The 19,950-nt window shown below is 44.2% G+C and overlaps 2 protein-coding genes across 8 annotated transcripts in view; one reads left to right on the top strand and one right to left on the bottom strand.

Annotated features, from left to right (window-relative positions):
• MTOR (mechanistic target of rapamycin kinase) overlaps positions 1-19,950 on the top strand; it is a 104,170-nt gene that overhangs the window by 31,575 nt on the left and 52,645 nt on the right. The window lies entirely within an intron of this gene.
• On the bottom strand, positions 3,770-10,879 carry ANGPTL7 (angiopoietin like 7). 2 transcript variants are annotated; one of them, XM_034753099.1, is made up of 5 exons: positions 10,276-10,879; positions 7,594-7,697; positions 7,033-7,227; positions 5,884-6,082; positions 3,770-4,890 (listed from the first exon to the last, which is right to left on the bottom strand). In XM_034753099.1, exons 1-5 carry the CDS (start codon positions 10,652-10,654, stop codon positions 4,721-4,723), a joined length of 1,047 nt encoding a protein of 348 aa, XP_034608990.1. In that variant the 5' UTR covers positions 10,655-10,879; the 3' UTR covers positions 3,770-4,720. The 2 variants fall into 2 exon arrangements, with proteins under 2 accessions (XP_034608990.1, XP_034608991.1); XM_034753100.1 differs by having other exon boundaries at positions 7,594-7,694.

The raw sequence follows: 19,950 nt of genomic DNA, 5'->3' as shown, positions 1-19,950 counted from the left end.
GTCTGAAATTCCTGACATGGTTAAACATGGCTTTTTTTTTTTAAAGATTGAAACTGAAGTTGCAGGGCCCTAGATAAATACAGAGGGGAGATGTGTGGAATTCCCCAAATAAGCACCACTTCTCCCCCCTGTGTACCACCAAGCCTGCTGTAGTACGTGTCCTGGCTCTGTAACCAAAGATCGACACATCTTGCTTGAAACAGAAACTCCCAGAAATCACAGCTTCAGATCCTAGATGGGTTAACTTGGTCCATCTACCTTGTGAGAGGGATAAGTTAATGTGGGTAGGGCAGATGGAGAGTCTCTTCGACAAGATCTTGCAAACAGACCTGTTGTCTGCACTGCAGGAATATTAAAAGTCCCATGGCACTATTTGTAAGAGGTATAATTTGGAGGCCAAAATCTGTCTGTTCTCACCTCCCAGAAAATTGCTGTGCCGTGTGCTGTCCACTGGTTGGTGCCACCTTCCACTGATGGCTGTATTTCTGCAGTGCTGTTTGAATATAGCTTGTGAAGTACTTGGGGAGCATTCCGGCTCAAAGGCACTGTAACTGTAGGTGGTTATAAAACACCTCGGGATTTATGGCTCTTGAGCACGATTTAGTGAGGTGCCAATGGCAGGCCCTTTGTGATGAGGACGGAAGAAATAGCTGTACTGTCGTGGTGAATACTATGCAGTTGTCTCTAGCAGGCTCTGATAGAGCTGTAAGGGAAAAGAGGGACAGGTGGAAAGCTGGTGCAAGTTCTTTCAAATGCGAATTAGTCGATGCCATTGCAGCACCAGGTTTGCAGGTGTTGTGGCCATCTTGCTCTGCAGTGGTGGTCATGGCACATCCAAGAGGAGGTCACATAAAAACCCCAGCTTCTTTTTGCCTTTCAAACCCCTGAAGCAGCAAAGACTTCCCCTTGCATGTCCACTCAGTTTATCCCTCTCCACTCTGAGATGTTAGCGTGATCGGTGTCTGCTCCGGCATTCCGCCCCCCTCCTTGTTTGTTGTTAATGTGACTTTGCTTGGCCTTCTAATATGTCTGTTCTGGGTGTTCATTGTATTTGAACTGTCTGTCCAGTGCCTTGAGTGCTGTTTGGGAGTGGGAGGGTGAAGACTTCCTGAACATTTCAGGAGTCAAGGCTCTTTCGGTGAAGAGTTGGAGCAGGCTTGGAGGTGCAGCTTTGGGGTGAACATCATGGCTCTTGCCCTCTAGGTGGAAAATGCTGTTGTGGCAGATTGGGGTGGGCAGAGCGATTCAGTAACTCTCAGAGGGGTAGCCGTGTTAGTCTGGATCTGTAAAAAGCAACAGAGTCCTGTGGCACCTTTAAGACTAACAGATGTATTGGAGCATAAGCTTTCGTGGGTGAATACCCACTTCGTCAGACGCATGTAATGGAAATTTCCAGAGGCAGGTATAACAACTCAGCAACTCTCGGGGCTCTGGCTGCAAACTGAAGGTTTTGTGCCTTGCCTCAAAATGGAAGGCAAAGTAGAATAAGAGCATAATGCAAAACCATTTGTACCAGCCTTCTGTTCCCAATTGTGAAGTAGTGGGACAACGAGCCTTCCAGCCTCCCTACCTGCTGTGTACACCTGGCCATGTGTTACTTCCCAGAGAATGGCCAGGATTTGAGTCACAACTTAGCAGCACGTCCTGCTCTCTATTAGCTTCCTTATTTTTCCTTCCTAGCTTGTGTATGAGCTTGATTCAGCTGTTGAGAGATTCAAATTACTAAACTTGTCAAGTGTACTGCTCCCAGCCAGCCAAACCATCATTTCAGTTTGAGAGGTGGACGTTCCTGTGAAAGGATCTTTCCCCGGGGATACGTAACTCTTTGTTAATCAATGAATGCTAGCTCCCTCCCTGCCTGGCTCTCTGAAATCCATAGCTAATTTATTCACTTGCTTCCTATTCTTTGTGCTGAGGCCGAGTCCTAACAACTGGAGTCTTGGTTTTAAAGACTCCGGCACTCGTGCAGAGCAGCATCTGCCTTTGCAACCGTGTTCAGGTCATTGTCTGAAACAAGGAGCCGAGCTCTTTTATTCCCTGGGGAGAATCCGAGACAAGGACACAAGCATGCGCAAGTTTCTTACTGAACTCTGTTAAATCTGCCTTCAAGAGATCAATCGGGTGGGGAGATGAGGGAAATAGATTGTTGTAGGGCTTTAGGTGCGACAGAAGGGTACAAGTCTGCAATATGCTGTTAAACAATTATTCATTTAAACGAGCTTACTGTTTTCCTATATGGGTGAGCAATATATAGCACATTGTGAATGCTACTGTAATCAGAATGATAAAGGATAGCAAAGAATCTGTAGCTTTGAGTCCTGTATGTTAGAATTCCACATTGACTTGCACTAGGAGGAATGTTTCCCTTTGCATTGGTATATGCCCCTCTCTCCCTCTTCAACCAATGCATGAAGTTCTCTGAGGCGTGAGGAAGGGCACAGCCTCTCGAACAAGTTGCTTTGGTCTTTATACGGTGGATTTTTAAGCTCTCTGAAGATACTTGCTTTTAGATTTATGCTTTCACCTTTGTTTACTTTACAGATATTTGCTTCTGTGCCGCATGCTGTGCTGTTTTGCCTTCTTTGCAATATGCTTTCATCCCTTCGCCTCTCATGCATCCGCTAGGATGCTTCAGAACTTGCTGTATTCCCTTTTCCTGACCTTAATCCCTCCATGTGTGTGTGAGTGTTTGTATCAAACAGCAAGTTAAGGAACAAGACTTGAAGCAAACAGGCTTAAAAACGAGAGAGAATTTATTACAGAAATGGAAAAGTTTGGTATAAAAAAAATCCATTGCACAGACTGCATATTTGTATACAAAGCTGTTCCAATGCACAATATGAATAGTCAACATATATAAGACATTTCCCAGGAAACCTTTATCTCCCGTTCCACATCAGACAGAAAATTTTAAATTAGGCTCAAGCTCAGTTTTTGTAAAGTAAATAAAAATAGATATATTAACTATAACCGTCTTTTTCTACATATTCAAGCAACGGTGTGGCTGCCCTTTTTAACCATCGTTTTCAAGACACTCTTAGGTAAGGAAATGGAACGTGGTGGTTTTCAAGGTGGAACCTTTAGGCAGTGCTTACAAACAATAACCCTCCAAAACAACCCTGGAAATTCCCGGGAATGGCATCCCACCAGCAAGTGAGGATTTTTGTACGTTTCTAATTTCCCTTGGCACTTGAGGATTCTCTGGCTTCCGTTAAAGCTCTGCTCCCAGATGCATTGCTTTGAACTTTCAATACCGTAATGAAAGGAATAACATGCTCCTTTTCTCCCGCCCCACCCCTGACGTGTGGGCAGCACTGCAAAATTTACTAGGTGCCTCTTCTGGTGTATTTTGCCTTTTCTCTAAAGCATCGAATACTGGTCACAGATGGTGACAATAGAGCTTTCTTCATGGACCAGAAGTCTGATCCAAGATGAATAATCCTATGCTTGTAAACCATAAAGCAGAGTGTTAAATATTCCCACATCTGGATTCTCTTTTAAGTAAAAACAGAAAGTTAAAAGCAGGTGGAACTTCAGGATCAAGCATCATAAAACAGAGATTCGAAATACAACTTGGGTTCCAGTGACAACACAAACCACTCGAGATTGCTTCTCTTAGTGCGTAATATTATCCAGGATCCTTTGCTGTATTAGAGCCACACATAATCTCTATATTATTCGATCCCGTGTTTACTAGCACTTCCATTAACCTGCCTTTTTCCAATTAAATATTAAAAGACCCTTCCCTCCCCGCCCCCCTGCACCGCCCCGCTTGTGGTTTGGAATACAGTGTCAATGTTAAAAGGCTTTTGGCTACGTTTGCTCCCTGTTCGCTCCTGGTCTTGCTGATAGTGTGATGAGGTGGCACAAAATGGCCCTTCTGTGTTCCAAGAGGAACACTAGTAACGTTGAAAATCAGTTCATTGCAGCTCAGAGAGTTGCATCCCAGTCCCTCATATGCTTTCTAGTATAGATCTCCCACCTCCACATAGCCTAGAGCAGATGGGACTTGAGGTCTCTCTCAGAAAGCACTCTCCCTGGAGTATAGTCTTGCATGGGTGACTAGTGGCCGGAAGGTGGTGATGAGACTTCAGGAAAGAGCAGGTGCCACACGCAATTGCCTAAAGTTTCAACCTAGCTTTTCCTGCATGGGGAGAATGGGCCAATTAACATGCACTGGAGGAACATCTCGTGGATATTTCTAAGATGTTTGAAGGGTTTGAAATAAAAGCCCCGTTCCTCTGTTTCTTGGGTCTTGGTAGAAACTGCCTTCCTTGGCAAGATTTGTATTCACCCTCAATGAATCTAAACACTACAGAGATGGCAAAAAGGAGGGTAAACGCTGCATTTTTCCTAAACTCTAACTGGTCAAATAATAAGGCAACCATGTAAATCCCAGTGCTAGTGTAACCACAACATATCCTTCCTGAAGATGCTGCTACTGCAGGATGTGCCTACTCTAACATAGTGTGTATCCTGTTGGGGGGAGAATGCCTTAAGAGGAGAGAACTGAGCTGAGCCGTAGTAATGTTGGTACCTTTCCTCTCTCCCGTGTCTGCCTCGGAACTAATGTGTGATGCATAGTCAGTGTATGTAGCCCTTGTGGTCGCACACTTTCTAGATGAAGTAAACCGTTTCAATGGCTGGTTTTGAGATTCCAGGCTGTTTCCCTTCAGTGCAGCAGTGTCACCGTAGCTTTACAATTGAGTGTTGCTTCCCGCTAGGGTTTGAAATCCTCTGGGCGGATCTTCATCTCGACTCTTTTCAGAGAGTAGGTTGAGCCGTGCCAACCATACCAGGTGATTCCATCCATGTTTTTGGTGTGTTCCCCTTTGCGGTAGTAAACCCCATTCAGGTTGGAATCTGTGCAGCAGTTGTACCAGTATCCACCTTGCAGGAAACAAACAGAGAAAGCCTTTGTCTACCATTTAGTTAACACTGATGTTTTGTGTTCATGATGTGAACAATTTTCCTTCTGCAGGGAAGGAGTGGGAGAGGGGCCAGGGTGCAGAATTCATTCTGGGAGCCTGTGCCCTTGGCAGCTGACATTACACTGGGACAGGAGCTAAATTCAAGACACACTGTCTGGTGAGCCCTTCTTTGAAGGGTTCAGAGATGCAATGAACAGGGCAAATCACCAAGATGATGTAGCCAAATAAGCCCAGAGTCTTTGTTAAAGTTCTTGTCTGAGGCGCTTGATGCACCTTTGAAAGTTTCATCTCCATTTCTTCCCTCTCTCCCTCTTTGAAAAACAAAAGGTCAGCAGAGGACACTGTTTAGTGTTCTTAGCTGGTTGGCTCTAGTATGCATCTGAATGCAATTGTCTGAGGGTTTACTTTGCAACTAAGGCAACAGTAAAGTAGAACAGCTGAATTCAGAAACTTTTCCCTGGGGGCTATAATTGCTTCACCATAAAGCCTACAGAGGTGAAGCTTATCCCTCTACATATTGGGGCTGTATTAAGAAATTTAAAATAAAAGAGCGAGTTCAAAAGCACTCAGTTACCTTGGTGATGAGCACAGTATAAAAAGCTGAATAGAATATTCCATCCATAGGCTCTCATTACAACATGAATAGAGCGGAGCTCAAGGTGCATGAACCCCCAGATGAAAATAATTCTACAAGTCACTGCAGCCCATATTTTATATATAATCTTACATTTATTTAGTACCTTCCATCTATAACTGAATATAAAAAAATACACAGGCATAATCTCACCCACATCTGGGTTAGCCAAGCAGATAATTGATGCACAGTACACTTAACAACTGTGTAGGTGGGTCAAGTATTGGCCGGGGACACCAGGGCAAACCCTGACTCCTGTGGAAAGTGCATAGCGTGGTTCATTCAAACACTTGCAGAGGAGGAATCTGTGTGCCTTACCTTTACGGAACTCGACACAGTCATCCACGCACTTGTCATTGTCCTTGTCCTTGGTGCTGAAGGCTGTGTTGTTGTGGTACCTTAGGGAGTCACGCCCTGTGTTGCCGGTGTAGTTCCCCAGGAAAAGGCGGTAGCTATTCAACTCGTTGCTCAGGGTGAACTGGTTATATTGTGCGTAGCGGATGTTGCCTTCCCAGTCCTGCCACGGGATTAGATGGGTGAAGAGGAAACAGATTCTGTTTTTAAATAAAATAAAAGTACTAGGCAGACTTTAGCAGCTTTGTTTACCTGGGATGCACGTTAGCTGCGTTTTCAATAGTAATTTCTCTTTTTAAAATACAGACTAGACTGCACATATTCCACTATGACAAACTAGAATGAACAAATTTTCACTTAGCACAGCAGGCTGGTGAATTACCAAGGCATCCTGTTTGCTAGATGGTCTGCATTAACATTAAGTTCTATATGCAGAAATCTTGTACACTTCTTATCTTAGATGTGGGCTAACTCAAGTTGGTTTTTCCTCCCTCAGGGAGTGGCGTTTAGATTCTCTGGAAGCCCCACAAACCACCATTTTGTCCATTACCCCATGCTCATCTCTCAAGGCCCTACACTTACAGCTGCCATTCTTCCAGTCATGACCTGGACTGATTAATAACTCGCCAGCCATTAATAGACTGGAGAAGTTGCTGCTGGGCAATGCAAAGCACTTCTTCCTCCCTATGTGCTGTCTCTGCAGCACTCCTGCCCAAAGGAGTGACCTTGAGTCCCTCCGATCTGTAGTTGGGCATCCCTGTGGATCTTTAAATCCCTAAAAGCTGGTCAGCAGCATAATCCCTCTGCCCTGGGCTATGACCTTGTTCACCTCAGTGATGGGCAAAATTCACCTGAGTATCCTTGAGAGTCTGTGGCTCGCCCAAGATCCAATCTGTAGCCCCGTGAAGGTTCTGTTACACAGATAGTAAACCCTGGGGAATATGCTTCTGTCGTGCCCCTAATGTTGTTGCCAGGTCTCTCTTGCATTAGTCTCCCTAATCTAAATATGCGACTCCTTTAGCCCTCCATCGCTGTTAGGAGATTGCACTTTCTACCAAAGAACTACTGTGCACTAGAAGCTTTTGCTGCTGGAAGTGAGAACCTGTGAATTACCTCCAGCTCTACTCGCAGCAGGGTCGGGCGTCTGGAGAGCCGATAGATATTTTCATTCCCTAGCCAGAAATCTCCCCGGATATTGCCAAATCCTTCCTTGTATTGTTTCCAATCTCTGTTGAAAGAGATCAGGCCAACTTTGCGCCTCTGGATGATGGTCCAGCCGCCACCGTCTGTCTCCATGTCACAATACACCTGTAGCAAGAGAGGATGCAGTGCTAACCAGTCAGCAGGGTGACAGGGTCCCACTTCCGATTTCATTGTATACAAGATCAGGAAGCGGGGCGGGACACTCTGCACCAAACCTCATCTGTCAAGGGAGTTTGTTGGTTTGTGCAAAGAGGCACGAAAACCTGATTTGCTCTGAGCCTTTCTCTCTCCAGTATATCCTCTCCATCCCTACTATATAAGATCCTGTAGGGATTTTAAATGTAATATGCCCTCTTCCTCCCTCCGACACTGTAAAAACTGGACTTCAGTCCAAGTGTTTTCCGAATGTACAGTATTGAAGAAGCTCTGCTAGAACCAAAAGCATGCACGGTGTATGCATGGCATCCTCACCTCTAGGTCAGGGCTCCCCAAGAATTCATCTGGAGGCAGCTTGTAAACACCGGAGATTCTGTAATTCTTCTGGTAAAGGGATGAGCAGTCATAGACAGCATCTACTTGAATCAAACACAGGAAGTAAGATGCTGAGCAGGAGAAGGGTCACCTACTGCGGATGTGCGTCCTCGAAGGCTTTAACACAGTTCTTGAGATAAACATTCAAAGGGGCCATTTTGTTGCATCTCCAGTGAAGTGCAGAAGGGTGGAGAAAAATCTGCCTGCGGTGTGATGTGTGCATGGAACAGTGTAGCTTTGATCAGTGCCTGGGTCTGCTCACCTCTAGATGAGCTGCATGGCAGCAGTATTGGTGCTGGTCAGGTTTGCATGTGAGAGAGAGATGGCAGCATTGGAACATGAGGTGCTTTCTGTGGGAGGTGGGATTTCTAAGCCTTTTGTCTTCAGCCCCCAAACAGAAAATACTCCTCACAGGAACTCGAAAGCCCATGAAATGAGACAGCACTTGTTAAAATGAGAGATGATCAGGCTGGTGCTGGATGGGTGGTTATGAGGCCTTGAAGCAAATTGCAAAGCCCCATGGCATGTATAGGGCTAGGTACAGTATTTGCAGATGCTGAAATAATCCATTACTACAACCGTAGGAAATATTTTTGTGCGCTTTAAAATATCTTTCCACTACGCAAATGAAGATTTAACCCTTTCTGTGGCTGCTTAGCACAATACGATGGCATTAAAATTCTAGCACACAGGAAAGAATGCTGAATGTAATTTAGTCATCTCTGGCTTGGTTTATAAAATATACAAGGAAGTGGCTTTGTGCTTGGCTCTGGGGGGCTGTGTTAGCACTGTACAGCATGCAGTCTTGTCTCTCTCGTCTCCCACCCGTCAGGAGGTGGGGGTATTTTGAAAGCAGCACTTTTGAAAGGGTGGAAGTGCCAGGCGCTCAATAGCGACCCCTCTGGCCTGCTCTGAAGTGCATCTGTGGGGGGCTCCTTGTGCCTGAAGCTCTTGTGTGGTGGCCACAGTCTTGGGGCGCAGATGATGGTAGAGTGAGGGAGACTAAAAGGGGGAGCTCTAATTAGCTCTATTCTGGATCCAGGGAGGAAAGGGCTAAGCGTAAAGGACAGAGATGCTGTGCTATACAAGGAAACAAACGGCTTGTATGTGTAACTAGCAGAATCAAAACCACATCCGTTACCTGTTACCTTTCTAGTCTCCTAACCTCTTACTGTAGTGCACAAAGCTCCAGCCTTCACAGCCATTTCTGTTTTGTATTAAAATTACCAGCATGTGAATAAAATCCCCATGCTGGGGAATGAGAGCGTACACTCATTGCCCCTCTATACACAGGTCCCTGTCTGACAGGCCAGACCGGCTGCCTGTGCTGATCATGTGGTTGGGCAGATTAGCTGAGTTTGTGAATAAAACACATTGCGCAATAGTTTCTGTATCACAGTTTGCGATGGGGGAGATGGCATTTAGCTCCTCTGAATCTCAGTCTTGGCAGCCCCCCTTCTCTCTGGGTAGGAGCTGATTGAGGGTAGGTGGTGCACACAGCTGCTTTTACGGGAGGGGAGAGAAGCTAGCTGGGGTGAGGATTTATCCCTCCTGACAGTTTTTTCAGCATATTGCAGGGTGAATGACTTTCACCTGGTGGCATGAATTCCCTGCATCTGGCTGCTCAAGTCCCTACTTGGCTGGCTTTCTCCGTGTGCTGCTTTATTTTACAAAACCACATTGCGGCGTTACTATACCCCTGATGAGACTCATTACGGTAAAACCTTTCTGTTTATTTAAGACGATATAAATAGTGAGCAGTGTTTCCAAACTAACGACATTAAACCTTTTCCTTAAGTAGACCTTAGTAAATACTGGTGGTTTAAGATTTTTTTTTTTCCCTGTTGTAAAACAGACCCAGAATTACGGTGTTTAGCACATACAACCACCCAGGCAATAGTAGTCTTTAGAAGGAAGTTTAACCTTGTTGGAATGGTCTCCCTTTGGAGTAGACTTTCCTCAGCATATCCAAAGCAAATGTGCTGTGAAACTTTCCTGCAACACTATACCAGGGAAGGAGGGAGAATTTTAAGCTATTGAAATGTGTTTATGTTCTATCAGGAATTTTGCATAATCTACAACCTTGGATTTCTGAGAATTATTATTCAAAATATGTCTTTTTTTTTTATTTTATTCTGGATCAGACAGGCATAAAGATGGTGTTGCATCTGCAATGGAGGTTAGAAGTGTCTCCAATTGTTTAACTAACCCCTGATCCCCTCCCAGCGTTCTGGATGATATGGGCATATTATTGCCAGAAGTTTTCCCACACAAACTGACTGCCTCTCTGTTCAGATTGGGATCATAGTACTTTGGGGGGGGGCGGAAGATGTATTAAATGAGTCCATCCCGCTGCAATTGCAGGATCTGTTCTGCTCCCCCAACCCTTAACAGAGCATATCTGCTATTAAACTGATAACTGGATCTATGGATTTCTGGCCAAATAAACCTGGCAGCTTTTTGCGCTGTTGTGTCTGCAGAAGTGCACTGGGTAGACTGGCATTCAGTGGGCACAGTCACCAGCTGTGTTAATGGGACATGCTAGCATAGGTTAAAAGTTGGTGGTTAGTTGGGGTTCTGCGTTAAGAGGCGCATCTGGGAGCTTAGAGGCTCCGTCCTTACCAGCTGAGGTTTGCGTGACCGTCTGGGCTGCCTGCAGCTGCATGATGTCTATCTGGCTGTTAATTTCGGAGTACTTGCTCTCGGCATCGATGAGCCGGGACTCCATCTGCTTGGTGCTCCCTTCCAGCTCCATCACCTGCATAACCACGTTCACCCAGTCGTCTTCCTGCTTCTTGCTCAGCGACCCCAGCATGGTGCTCAGGTTGGCTATCTGCAGCTTGAGCTCTTTCATCTCATCGCAGCAGCCCATCAGTTTGAGCTGGGTGTTCCCGTTGGTCGTTCTCCTCTTGGGAGGCTTCTGCAGCCACGCTGGGTAGATGGCCAAGGACAAGGTGATAACACAGAGCCATGCCAGTTGCATAGTGACTTTCACTGGCATTTTCACTCTCAGCAGTGAGAACTGAGTTCTCTGACTGAGTCCACTGCAGATGCTGTGAGCGCAGCAGGGGCACGTATGAAACTCTTCTGAAAGTGCTACAGCACACTGGTGCCCTAACTCTGTTTCTCTCCCCCTCTCTCTCTCAATGAAGGTGGAGTCTAAAGGGGACTTCTGCAGCCCTTTCCTGTAGGAGTCTGTGCGTTCTGGAAGTCTCTATCTCTCAGCATCTTAAATATCTTTTCTCCTGTGTACCTCCACCCCCCTGCAGCCGTACACAGCATTCTAGCCCCTCCCAGCTAATCTGTTCATTTCAAGTGCCTACGGGCTGAAATCAACACAGACTTAGGCCAAAAAAGTGGAGGGGAAGACTTCCCTCCACTCACCTCTGCCCTGTGGGGTGGGAGAGAGGGCTAGGAATTCATGGGAGTTTCCATTTGGGTTTTAGCCCTTTCGGTGACTAAGTCTGGCACGTCAGAGAACATAACAGCATTGGAGGTCCAGGACATGAGAGGGCCCTCTAACAGGGATGATTTTGTAGCAATTTGAACAAGGTGACTCCTGTGGGGAATGCTCCTAGCTTTGACAGTCCTATTTAAAGTATTCCACATGAGCTGTATCTCTTGGGTGCTTTTCCGTTTTGATTTGGTGCAGAGACCATTTTAGCCATTTCATCCCATAAACAGCTAATCCTCCTCTCTCCAGATGATCAGTCGTTCTTGGAGTATGTGTCTGGTAGGATTTGGAACTGTTCACTTTAGAGAGGAGATGACTAAGAGGCAGTATAGAATGGTGACTGTATAGAGCAAGTAAATTATGTGCCTCTTTTTACCCTTTCTCATAATACAAGAACATGGGACATTCTGTAACATTGAAAAGCAGCAAATTTAACACTGACAAAAGGAAATGCATTTTTTTACCCAACATATAATTAACCCGGTGAGCTGATATTGAGGCCAGAATTCTAACAGGTTTTTGAAAAAGAATTAGACATTAGAATTAGAGCATCCACAGTTTTTATATAAAATATAGGATTAAAAATAATCATATTAAACCCTCATAATTCAGGAGATAAGCCACGCATTAGCTGTTGGGGTTAGGGAGAAACTTTCCCTATGGCAGATTATTCTATAACTGTCGTCCACAAGGATTGTTACACCTTCCTCTGAAGCCTCTGTCCTGGCTGCTGTTGGAGGCAGGAGAATGGGACTAGATAGAGCACGGGCTTGATTCAGTCTGGCTGCTCCGATGGTAAATGTCATGGATGCCTGTTTTTAAAAAAAACAATTAATCTCGCTTGTGCCTGGTAGGAAGAAAGTGCGAAAGACACAATTGAGCCGTCTTGTTCCACATGGAAGTCACTCACTGGTCTAAAAAGGAACTAGGATACATGGTGATAAATCAATTAACCTAATTAAAACCTTACTGGTCCCTGATGCATCTTGGACCTATGGAAACATAACTTGCTCCAGCACTCAGCTTTTACTCCTCAGCCTTGTTAAACTTACTGCTAGATGTTTTGTTTGTAGCGACGGATGAACGTGCCAGCCATCTAGTAACTTTTCAGCAAAGCAGCAGTGGTGTCCTGGCAGGGTTCAGAAAAGTGGGAAGATGAAAGCATCAGAGCGTTTGCAAAGATGAAGCATGGTGACACATTGCTGCAGACGCCATATTTCCCAGGGGAGAGACGAGAGCAGGGGTAGAGATCTCTGAGCACATAGCATAGGTGTCTTGGTGGCTGACCCCTCCTGTGTGCTGTGCTCAGGGCACACCCCTGCCATCTGAGGCGTCAGCAGGCAAGGCTCCCACATGTTTCCAGTGACCTGAGATGCCACCAGACTCCGTCAGTCAGGAGTGACAGGTATTTTTCTTTGAAAGTACAGCAGCTCCCTCTCCTCATGAGAGCATTGGCTGTTGCTTGTTTTCTGTTGCTGGCATTTCAAGAACGTTCCATAGCAAAATTGTGTTTTATACCACAAACCAGCATGTGCCCCACACGCAGACCAAAAGCCTGACCTTTTTGTTCTGCATGTAATCCTGTCTGAGCCCTCTTCTAGCCAGAGCTTCTGTCTTTCCCTGGGGGCAAATTTTTGTCAGGCTGCATGTGACGAGAAACATGTTTTTGACAAAAACAGAGACCAATAGTGGAGTAAGCTGGGTTCTTGTTTCTCTCTCCCCCCACAAAAAAAAAAGCACACTCCCACTTGTGTCCCTGCTGTGGTCAAACCTTTGGCGTTCTTTGAAATTCCAAAGCCTCTTTTATTTTTTCTAAGCAGTTCTGAAAGCTGATCAGTGGTGCTCGGTCCTAAAATAGAAGTGAAGCCTGTCAGTGATGTGCTACCCTCTGACAAAGGGACATGGCCCACCTTTGCTGCTGTTCTGCCTCCCTGAAACTCATTTTCATTTTCAAATGCTCTTAGGTCCTGACTACATCTTTATGGCCACTATAGTATATGAATCTCAAAAATTGGGGACAGGGTATAGGCAGTGGAGGGGCACTTGCAGTCCCCAAGGGACACTGAAATATATCCTCCTGCTTTCAGTCTGGAAGTAATGAAAGGACCCAATGTTCAGACAAATTCTTGCCTTCAGTCAGAGAAATACAGAGGAGAAACTGGTCCAGTGGTGAAGGCATTAGACTGGAAGACAGCAGACTTAGGTTTTATTTCTGGTCCTGCCCTAGGGCTGTTTCCTCTGAGGCAAGTTACTTCACCTCTCTTTGACTCAGTTTCCCTGTCTTTAAAATGGGGATGATACTCCGTTTGCTAAAGCACTTTGGTGTCTATGCTGTACAACAGCTAACAAGGAACAAGTCTTGGTAGACAAGAACAGAGAAGAGGGCAAACCTAGGAAAATTCCCTTCATTACATCTGAGGAAGCTTTAGAGAGATTTAGACAGGAGTTGTGAGCTTTTAGGGGAGAAACTCAGTTCTTAATTTTAATTGGGCTTGCTTTCTTAATAAGTATTTGAAAGGTGAAGCCTTTGTTTGAAAAACCGAATAGCAATCTCTAAAACAGCGACAACTGCTGCAGCTCAGTGCCAAACAGTATCACATATATTAGAGGCTGGTACCACTATCACTTATTGGGGGTCCTTAGAGCGTTGGGATTCAAAGAGTCCCATAAAGAGGAGACCATCTGTATATTGGAAGTGTGGACTGTACTGGATACAACTCATGAGTGAGGGGGGCTCTCCTCCAAACTCCTGGGCAGCTTCCAGATTTATTTTCCTTGTTCTGTTGCATCCTTTTCTCCTTTCCAAAATGAAAAGATTTCACACTGGAATTGAGAATGTTGGTCTAAAACTGTGGGGTTTTTTTCCTTTTTTCCTCCTCTTACCAGAAGGGGTCATAAAAGAACATTCCTAGCAGGATTCCTTTTCATTGCAAATGCTGGTTTGTAGAGAAGCCTTAGTGTCTGGCCCTTTAATTAGTTAGTCAAGCATGTAGATCTGTGTGCTTGAGAGGTGGGGGCTTTTGGCAAATGTCTGGAGATGGAGCAAGCCTACAATGAGAATGGCCAGGATCTTGAGAACTAAACTCTCAGCTGATGGCCCCATCTCAGGACAGGAGCGTTCTACCTGGCAGTGCTTTGTGGTTAGGAATAACAGGATCACTGTGTATTTTTTCTCCTAAGAACTTTTAGCTTCAACTATAGGAAAGTGAAGCCTTGGGCATGTTTCACTGGTGCTGCAGTGCATGTGACATAGGCTCAGAGCTGAGAGAGGGATATATGGGTTCTTCTCAGACATACAACTTTTCTGAGGATGNGGATTCCTTTTCATTGCAAATGCTGGTTTGTAGAGAAGCCTTAGTGTCTGGCCCTTTAATTAGTTAGTCAAGCATGTAGATCTGTGTGCTTGAGAGGTGGAGGCTTTTGGCAAATGTCTGGAGATGCAGCAAGACTACAATGAGAATGGACAGGATCTTGAGAACTAAACTACTAGCTGATGGCCCCATCTCAGGACAGGAGTGTTCTACCTGGCAGCGCTTTGTGGTTAGGAATAACAGGATCACTGTGTATTTTTTCTCTTAAGAACTTTTAGCTTCAACTATAGGAAAATGAAGCCTTGGGCATGTTCCACTGGTGCTGCAGTGCATGTGACATAGGCTCAGAGCTGAGAGAGGGATATATGGGTTCTTCTCAGACATACAACTTTTCTGAGGATGAGCTTGATACAAATTGTGTGTATTATCCCCTTCTTGTGCAGAAATGTTTATTTTCCCATCACTGGCTTTTTCTGCTTTCTTGACTTTTTGTGTTCTTAATGCCTTATCACCTGGAGATTAAAGAGTCGAGAAAGGAAGAAAATTACTTCAGAATTTCTGCAGAGATCTGAACAGATGGGCAAAAAGCATTTGGCTTTTAGCATGTCTCAGGCTTTGATCTTGCTTTCCCTGAATTCTTACTTAGGACCAGAACAACTAATGTCCTATTGACACTGGGATCAGAAATGTGCTAGCTACCACTGTGCTTAAACATAGCTGTTGCTAGCATGGTTCTGGCATGATTTCCTTGACATGTGTAGACTCTGCATTGCTTGCTTGCTTGTTTTAGGGATCTTTCCTAGCCTGACCATGTTGTAAATTAATCCATCCAGTCCCCTTTCCCTGGTATTCAATAGTATGATGCTGTAACGTGCCCAGCAGATGACCAATCCCTTTTCACCCAGATAGGGAAATAACACTGGAATCCTGCTACCCACAATGGATTCTGAATATGGTTATATCTGGCCTGGTGCCATTCCCTAGGCAAACAGGGCTAATATCACTAGCTGGTGTTACATAATTAGGAGTATATTAGTGTTTTCTAATTAGAGGTAGCTATCTCCTATACCTGGCGGGATAGATTAAATCAGTGTTGGGCTTAAGTTATTCCTTCCTCTGGGGAGCTGTTCCAGCAGGTGGACAAGTTCAACGTGGGTGAAGCTAAGACTAGAAGGCAAACTCAGCGCCCCGTGGCTATTTGGTAGTCAGTCACTGTAGAACACATAACATGCAGCTGGTAAATGCTTTTAGGGACCTAACCCACTGTTGTTGCCTACTGTGATTGACAAGGTGCTTATTAGATTCTTCACTGCTGGCAAATTCCAGGAAATCTACACCTAGCAAAGGATCCTTAGGGATGTATGTATTTCCTCCAGATGTGTAATAAGTGTGTGTGTAGTTTAAGCTTTGGATATTTTAATAATGCTCATGTTCATTGTTTTTAACTCAGCAGCTCACAATTAGTAACTGATTTCTTATTAAAGTCAAATAGAATTATTGACTGTCCGAGTGATTTGGTTACGTAACCAATAATAGAGAATGTATCCAATATACGAGAGAATAGAATACTGCAGACTTCCAGGCTGGAGTCACAAATCGGATGGAAGAATTATCTCAGGGAGATACAAATCTATTCCCATTACCACGTCCTGATTTTAGTGAGGATGAGTAAGGACAGATACCTCTACAGTCTTCGTTGCTGCAGCCAGTAAATATATTCCATTATTATGGTTGCAGAAACAAAGCAGCACAATAGAAATGCAGTTCCTAAGAATAAAAACTAAGAGACGTGGAAAGACTTACTGGTTTTATTAGCTTTAATTACTAAAGTAGCTAAGGGAAGATAGAGGAAGTGAGGTGACCTGATTTTTAAAAAATCATTGGCATAACTCCTGGAATGGCATGTGATATTTATACTACCTTGGCAGTGTTCTTACCTTGCATATCTGATGCCTAAAGACTCTGTCTCTGATCTTGCCTTTTTCCCCGAAATGTTTTCCCTTGCTATTTTCCTTCACTACCTTCATTAAATCTCACTTATTAAAGGGCAGGAGATGGTGAGAGGGAGACTTTCTGCAGCATGCCCAACAGGGTTGGCTGAGAATTCGGTTATGGTTTTCACTGCCTCTCCCCACATCAGCAGGAAGCTGTGTGCAGGCTTTTATATCAACACTGGGAATCCAGCCAACTTCAGGGCCTGTAAGTGATGTGATGAGACTTCACTGGAAAGATGAAGGGGGATTGGCATGGCCTCTGAACAGTCAATCACTGCAATGGTTATTGAAAACAACTCTTTGCTGACATTGGTTTCCCAAAACATGTGTTCCCAAGCATGGGAATAATTTTTAGTAGCTTGATGGAGAGGTTTTGTGGTGAGGTTTTTTTTCAAAAGTTTGTTGAATCAAGGATTCAGGGATGCCTGAACACAAATAAACCATAGAATTGGAGAAACTGGCCAGCAAAGGCAACTCCCTGTGCCAGAAGATTATGTGTTCCCCAAAGCTTCCACAAAGCCTCAGCTTCTAATCCCAGAGGAGAGCTCCCCACACTTTGCACAGGGGAAAATAAACTTGATTTAGATGGGTGACACTTTCAGAACAATGGGAAAGGGAGCCTTTCAATGGGTGGGGAGAGGAGAAGAGGGGTCTGACCTCAGTTTGACTCCCTAATCTTGCATAGCCTCTGAGCATCTGCATTAATGCAGAAATGTGCCTTTCCTACCAAGTTTTTGAAACCTTTTCCGGCTGATGCAAGATGGCAAGTGTGTGTTCTCCACTCACTGAGGGAAGATCAATTTTGGGGCCTCCTGAAAGATTTCTGTTAAAGCAAAGCTTATCTTTTTATTGTGAGAAGGTAAGGGAGGGATCTAGTCTGCTTTCACTTACCTTCTGCGTTCTCAAACATCTTACAAATTTTGAATGACAGACAATATTTTTGGTGACCTTCAGAGAGCAGGGAGCACTGGAAAGCTACCAGGGGCATCTGAGAGAGAATCTTTCCATTGAGTATTAGATATGCAGGAGAACCTAAAGGGAGAAGAAAGCCCAGCATATGAGTGCTTTTCCTTCTGGTGGGAGCAGCTTTGTTGATAGGTGTTTTTTTTCCACTCCCAATCCTTATCTGATTTCTTTTTGAAAAGCCTTTACAATACAGAATTTTTCTTTCTTATTCAGTGCCTGTTTGATGCATTCATAACTTAACATTAGTTGCATTATCTTTTAAGCAACACTAAAACAATTTGCTGAAGACTTGAGTATTTAGTCCTTGCTCATTAGGACGGTGAGTTTGTCATGGGCATCAGTTTTGGAGACTACTGATTTCCCCCCAGCCCCAATAACCTTTGTCTTCTTACATTAGCTGGTCACCTCTTGTAATAACCATCCTTGCTACCATGCATGAGTGTGAGGAAAGGGAATTGCTTTCCAGGATGCCTGGCCAAGCAGGACTGGAGTGGAGGGAAGGAGTTTTCACAATCAAGGCGAAATCAGAAACATGTATTAAAACCTAGATTTTATCAAAATGTGCCATGACTCATCCATGATTTTCTTTGCCAAACTATCTTTACCAAACTCGCTGCCCTTACCTGGCTGCAAAGGATTATGTATACAGACCACATAGGGTGAAATCACCTTTTGATGACTCTTATTAGCCTGAGTTTTCATTCTTTTCTGTGATTATAGCCTGTGCCACAAACCGAAATTCTCTTCCAGTATTGCATTTTAAAAAGCCGAGGTTTTTACTGCTGCTTTAGATTTCCACATAAAATATGAAATCAGACTGTGGAAATTAGAGAAATCAGAGCATTATTTTAAAATAACTTACACCTCTACCCCGCTATAAGGCGACCCGATATAACACAAATTCGGATATAACACGGTAAAGCAGCGCTCCGGGTGTGCGGGGCTGCGCACTCCGGCAAATCAAAGCAAGTTCGATTATAACGCGGTTTCACCTATAACACAGTAAGATTTTTTGGCTCCCAAGGACAGCATTATATCGAGGTAGAAGTGTATATCAAATCTCTTCCATTGCTATGAAATCATAGAATATCACGGTTGGAAGGGACCTTAAGAGGTCATCTAGTCCAACCCCCCGCTCAAAGCAGGACCAATCCCCAACTAAATCATCCCAGCCGGGGCTTTGTCAAGCCTGACCTTAAAAACCTCTAAGGAAGGAGATTCCACCACCTCCTTAGGTAACCCATTCCAGTGCTTCACCACCCTCCTAATGAAAAAGTTTTTCGTAATATCCGACCTAAACCTCCCCCACTGCAACTTGAGACCATTACTCCTTGTTCTGTCATCTGCTACCACTGAGAACAGTCTAGATCCATCCTCTTTGGAACCCTCTTTCAGGTAGTTGAAAGCAGCTCTCAAATCTCCCCCCCCTCATTCTTCTCTTCTGCAGGCTAAATAATCCTAGTTCTCTCAGCCTCTCCTCACAAGTCAATCATTTTTGTTGCCCTCTGCTGGCTTCTTTCCAATTTTTCCACATCCTTCTTGTAGTGTGGGGCCCAAAACTGGACACAGTTGCCAAGTTGTGTTCCTGCTGGGGGCTGCCATTTTAATGATATGTATCCAGACAGGAAGACAGCAAGACAGAGAGAGAGAGAGAACAGTGGGCGATTTCCAGAACTCTTTTAAGGTAAGAAATAGAAGAATTCCATAGATGTTCACACTAAAACAAAATACAGAACTTACCTTAAAAGAGCTGTAGAAATTTCCTGCTGCTCCCCATGTCTGACTGCAGCTTTGATCTCCCCCCATCATGCTTGTAATCAGCGGACAATGGAGCTAGCTCCTTCTTAGTTTAAAAAAAAATTGAATAGGATTAAAAATATAATTAGGAATTATTTTGTCTTGCTTTTCACTTTGGATCAAGCAATTGAAACCCTCACATAAAAAAGGTAATTTGGACCTTGACAGCATCCTTTTTCAAAGAAAACCTCAAGAAGATATAAAATGGTAGCCAAACTCTTTTGAAAATAAAAATAATTTAAATTTGGTAACTGGAAGTTGGTAAAAATGCATTGCAGATGTTATTTATTAACTTAACTGATTAATCGGCACTTTGGAAACAAAACAACTCCTGCAATACAGAGGAAGTTAGGGAGAAAGGAAAAGTAGGTTTCACTTGAGTTCAGCGGGCTGATGGAGTTTTCTCTGTAATTTGAGTGAACCAGCACCAGACTCTGGTGGAGTCTTGTTATTTCAGAGATCTATTTGCAAAGTGTTTTACCTTGACAAGCAGTAAGTATAAGGCACTAATCTTTTGCCCATATTGAATGCACCACTCAGTGTGCGAGTACAGGCAAAGTTAACATGGACTTCTTCTATGAAAAAAGGTCTTCACTATGAAAAAAGGTGTGTCTGCCTGCTCACTTATGGGGAAAAAGACAGACGGTCTTATCTACCTCAAGTTGAAATCCTACTGAAGACATCTTGCATTAAAAACTTACCTTTTTTTCCCCCAGAGTGAAGACATAAGAATGGCCATACTGGGCCAGACCATGGTCCATCTAGCCCATTATCC

Source organism: Trachemys scripta, chromosome 19 (assembly GCF_013100865.1).
Source record: "Trachemys scripta elegans isolate TJP31775 chromosome 19, CAS_Tse_1.0, whole genome shotgun sequence".
Lineage (NCBI taxonomy): Eukaryota > Metazoa > Chordata > Testudines > Emydidae > Trachemys > Trachemys scripta.
The sequence above is the reverse complement of the archived record's forward strand: the minus strand, read 5'-3'. Positions and strand labels throughout refer to the sequence as shown.